Here is a 4,479-nt window from a genome sequence, read left to right on the forward strand (position 1 = left end):
ACAGCGAGACTGCAGCAGTGGGGACAGGGAGCGGCAGGAGAGCTGCTGCCAGTTCCCCTTTGGGGACAGGATGTCGTGATAACATCTCCTCATGTGGTCACCTAGGGGTGGTGGCACTATGGATTCCCCAGTGGGGTGGCACACGTAGAGCACTGCACACAGCCCCCACGGAGATGCCCCACACAGGCTGTCACCCCTGGGCTGCAACACACTCTCCCCTAAGGTCTAGGAGTGCATGCTGTGGCACGGAGTCCCCCATGGGATGCCGGACTCTCTCCCTCTGTGCTTTCCAATATCATCCCCACTGGGAACAGGAACAGAGAGCATTTGGGGTCACAGTGACACCCACATGGATGTGGGGCACACGCTGGTGGCACTGAATCTTTGTGGTGCTGCAATAGGGCAGTCCTTGCTTTGCTGGAGCCTTCAGGGCAATGGAGTCAGACAGGGACTCAGAGCAACAACAAAGACCATTTCTGGAGCTTTCCTACCAACTGTTCCACAATAAAATTAGGGGACTTTCTAGAAACAATTACTGAGCGATACGGATAAAGGATAATTTGACAAGAGTGTTCTTGCCTTATCGGCTACTTGTAGGCAAATCTAGGCTCTGAAGAAGAGAGGAAAAGGAGGAAGAGAGGGAACAAGAAAGAGAAGAGAGAACATGGAGAGAAGCTGAGAAAGAAAGTGAGAGAGGGAGGAGGAGAAAAGAGATGCCGGTGCATTTTGAGAAGTTGCAGTGCTGGGCTGTGGGTGCTGGAGGAGAGGGGGACATTGAGAGTGCTCCTCCGGTGGCTGAAGTCCCACTGAGAGCTGAGAGCAGTTGTGTTGGAACACGCTCTGCTCACATCTCTCAGGATCTCCACCCTTTGCGCTCCACGTTGGGCCCCCACCACAAGGACTGCAGTGCTGGCACCCGGCAGCAGCTCAGCACTACACAGCTTTGATTCTCACTGCTCCCTCCCAGTGGGGTAGAAGATAAAAAGGCAGAACTCACAGGTGGTAACAAAATCTATTTACTAAGACTGAAGAGAGAAATCACAGTGGGTGATATCAGGATAACACAGGTATATATTTACAAAGTGATGCACAAAGCAGTGGCCCCAAACCCACCGACTGATGCTGAGAACAGGACTGAAGGGCAGGCCGGAGACACCTGGTGGGATCTAGAGGGGATCAAAGTGGAGGTTGATAACACGTGGTGTGAGGTTAATGGGTACTGGTAGGAGTGGATTGGGAAGGATTTGGGGTCCCCTAGGAATGGTTTTGCATCTTCGGCTGGATTGAAGAGGATTTGGAATCTCCAGGGATGTTGTGGGATTTGAGGTGGATCAGGGAGGATGTGGGGGTTAGAGCGGGGAATTGAGGGATTTGGTGTTTGGGAATGAGACGAGGTGCACAGGTGAGGATCTGGGGATGTTAAATTCCTTGGGATTTTGGAGTGTAAGGGGGGGGAGCAGAGTATCAGGGAGCTCCATTTGGGGGAATCTGGGGTCCGTCCATTCCAGTGCACTTTAAAAAACACGACATTGGGGGTGTGGGGGTATCAGTGTGGTCCCCCAGTGCCCACCTTGCTGGGGGGCTGAGCGGTGGCAGCTGCCCTGGGTGGCCAGGCACCAGGGGTCACAGCAGGAATCTCAGTGCAGGTCAGACACTCACTGTCACTGGGGATTCCTGGAGACACAGAGGAACAGTGAGGTGCCACCGTGGGGGTCTCCAAGCTCCTTTGGAGGGGGGGTTATGGTGAGGGTATTTGAGGGCGGAGTCCAAGAGAGTGGGTGTGGAGTTTGGGAGGGACTGAGAGTTGGGGATCCCATGGGAGATATCTGGGGGTCCTGCTGTGGCTTGGGTGTGCCCACAGGGTGTGGGAGTGTTTAGGGATTGTGGGTCCACAGGGGATTAGATCTGTCATCCCCATGGGTCAGATATTGGGGTACCGTATGTGTGGGTTTTGGGGTTCCTTCTACTTGGTATGTGGGTGCTTTATGTGGTCTGGGGCATATTTATGGCCTGGAGGGCTCCAGCACATCTGAGGGCTGAGATTTTGTGTCTGGAGTTTCCCCACAATGCAGAATTCCATTTTCTTGAAATTTGTTGTCTTGTGGACAGGGTTTGGGTTTCCGTGGTGGGCTTTGGTGAGGCCCCAAGGGGCAGGTTGGGATTTGGGTCCCCTGACCCAGACAATGACCTGGAACTGCACGGTGTCAGGCATTATGGGGGGGCAACTGTGTCACAAGGTGGAGTGGAGTAGCGGGAGTCATAAGGGGGCCTTGAGTCACAGTCAAGGAGCCCTATAGAGAATCTATCGGGGATCAAAGGGCAGGAGGGTACACCTGGGAGGATCGGTATGGGATAGAAGGGCGGGCAGGGGACAGTGGGGGGATCTATAGGTGATAGGAGACATTTAACCCCTTCCTCACCACAGCTCTCATCTCTTTCTCTCCAGAGGCTGCGGGCATCAATGACAAAGAAGACTCCAAGGCCAAAGACGAGTGCAGCGACCAAGCCCCTCACCAGTGCTATCACCAGATTTGCATGGGACCATTCTTTGGCACCTGTGGGGTGTTAGGTTGTTCCTGTTGCCAGCCAAACCCCCATGCAGACTGGATGCAGTGAGACAGCCACCCATCCATGGCAGGGGGTGCACCAAAAAGAGGGATCAGACTTACCTGGGTGTGCAGGTGTGGGTGTTAGCTCCAGCCTCACGCTGTCCCCAAGGGGTGAGGACAGGAAGGGGTAACGCCAGGGGCGGTAGGAGCACCTATAGGTGCCAGCATCAGCTGGAGCCACCCCGAAGACTGTAAAATTTGCTGTGCCCCCACCACTGGAGTCCTGGTGCTGTACAGGAGCTGAACACCCATCCTTGTGGAGGTGGAAGGCAGCCCCATAGTCCTTGTTCCAGCAGTGGATGGTGACATTTGTCCCTGTACCCACACATTCTTTGGGATGAAGGGAGATGCCAGGTGGTGGAAAGCTGGGATCTGCATGAGGGGAGGGGGCAGCAATGGGACACGGTCCTGTTGGGAGCCCCCAGAGCCATCCGCTGTCCCCAGCGCACTCACCTGTCACCACCAACTCCACGGGATCACTCATATTCGATGTCCACAGTGGCTCTGACACCTGGTACTGGCACCGATATGTACCTGCGTGTTCCCGCTTAGTGCTAACAAATAAAAACTCTGCCACGTCCAGCTCCTTGAGCTTGTACTTGTTGTGTGTCGGGCCTCTGTCCTGGTACAGCCAGACCCAGGCAGCCAGATGGGGCAGATGGCAGTGCAAGGTGACAGTGTCCCCCAGGNTGTGGAATTCATAGGCTGAGACAAGAACTGTTTACTGAGACAGAAAAGGAAGGGAGAAATACCAGTAATGGTAATAACACTGATATATTTACAAAACAACTGGTGCTCAGTAAGACTGCTCACTACCTTCCGAACTATGCTAAAACTTGGGAAGGGCTTGGAGCCTCAGTGGTTGGTAAGGGATTTGAGGAGGATAAAGAAGGATTTCAGGGATAGAATTGAGTATTTGAGGATTTGTTGTTATTGTGAAGGTTATGGGGTACACTGGTGAGAATTTGGGGCATTGGGGATTCTGCTGTCTAAGACAGGGTAACAGGATGGGTGGGCTCAGGGGTGAAGTGTGGCATAGTTTTGGGGCTCCAAGAATGTTTCTGGGGTGTTTCCTTATGGTTGGAGTGTGCCCATGTGATCTGAGGAGTGTTTAGTCCTATGGGATCTGAAAAGACTTATATCAGGGGTCTCCATTGGTGAGATACTCGGGGTAAGAATGCATGGCATTTGGGGGTTCCGCAATGGCTTGGGGTGCCCATGAGATGTGGGGGCTGTTGAGGAGGTTAGGGGATTCCCTGGGGCTTTGTTCTGGCTGTGGTCCATGTGGGTCTGATATGCTCAATGTTGGGGTTGCCCGTAGGGTGTAAAGGGCAGGGAGGGCACCAGGGGGACTGGGAGATTTGATCTCCAGTTCCCACAATGTAGATTTTGGGTTTCCCATGGGCTGGATTTGGGGATGCACGTAAAGGTAGGGTAAGGAATATGAGGCTGGGAGTGTGTTGGGGCCCACGTGGACAGGGTTTGGGGTTCCCAGTGGTGTTTGTGGGGTGCCCAAGAGGCAGGCTGGATTTCGGGTTTCCCTGACTCAGACACTGTCCTGGAACCTAATGAACTCAGCCTTCCTGAGGGGGGGCAGCTACATGAAAATGGGGAGGGGAGTGGGTTGGGTGTTATGGAGGGCACCAGAGAGCACGAGGGGGATCAGTAGTGCATGGAAGCAGCAGCAGGGGAGAGTGAAGGGGATTTATCCACCTATAGAGGGTGGAAGATGAGGAAGGGCACACCTGGGGGATGTATAGGAGATGGAAAGGGGGATTGAGAGACTGGGGGTATAGATGATATCAAAGAGGAAGCAGAACACACTTGGGGGCATCAAAAGGTGCCCTGTTGGGTATCAAAGTGATTCAAG

At 53.7% G+C, this 4,479-nt stretch overlaps 1 protein-coding gene across 1 annotated transcript; it reads right to left on the reverse strand.

The window, feature by feature from the left end:
* Positions 1 to 996: 996 nt before the first annotated feature.
* LOC110391931 (leukocyte immunoglobulin-like receptor subfamily A member 2) lies at positions 997 to 3,220 on the reverse strand. The gene is made up of 4 exons (XM_021383889.1): positions 3,063 to 3,220; positions 2,670 to 2,981; positions 2,421 to 2,555; positions 997 to 1,674 (listed from the first exon to the last, which is right to left on the reverse strand). Exons 1-4 carry the CDS (start codon positions 3,091 to 3,093, stop codon positions 1,547 to 1,549), a joined length of 606 nt encoding a protein of 201 aa, XP_021239564.1. The 5' UTR covers positions 3,094 to 3,220; the 3' UTR covers positions 997 to 1,546.
* Positions 3,221 to 4,479: the final 1,259 nt, after the last annotated feature.

This window comes from Numida meleagris, unplaced genomic scaffold (genome assembly GCF_002078875.1).
Source record: "Numida meleagris isolate 19003 breed g44 Domestic line unplaced genomic scaffold, NumMel1.0 unplaced_Scaffold644, whole genome shotgun sequence".
In the NCBI taxonomy this organism is placed as follows: domain Eukaryota; kingdom Metazoa; phylum Chordata; class Aves; order Galliformes; family Numididae; genus Numida; species Numida meleagris.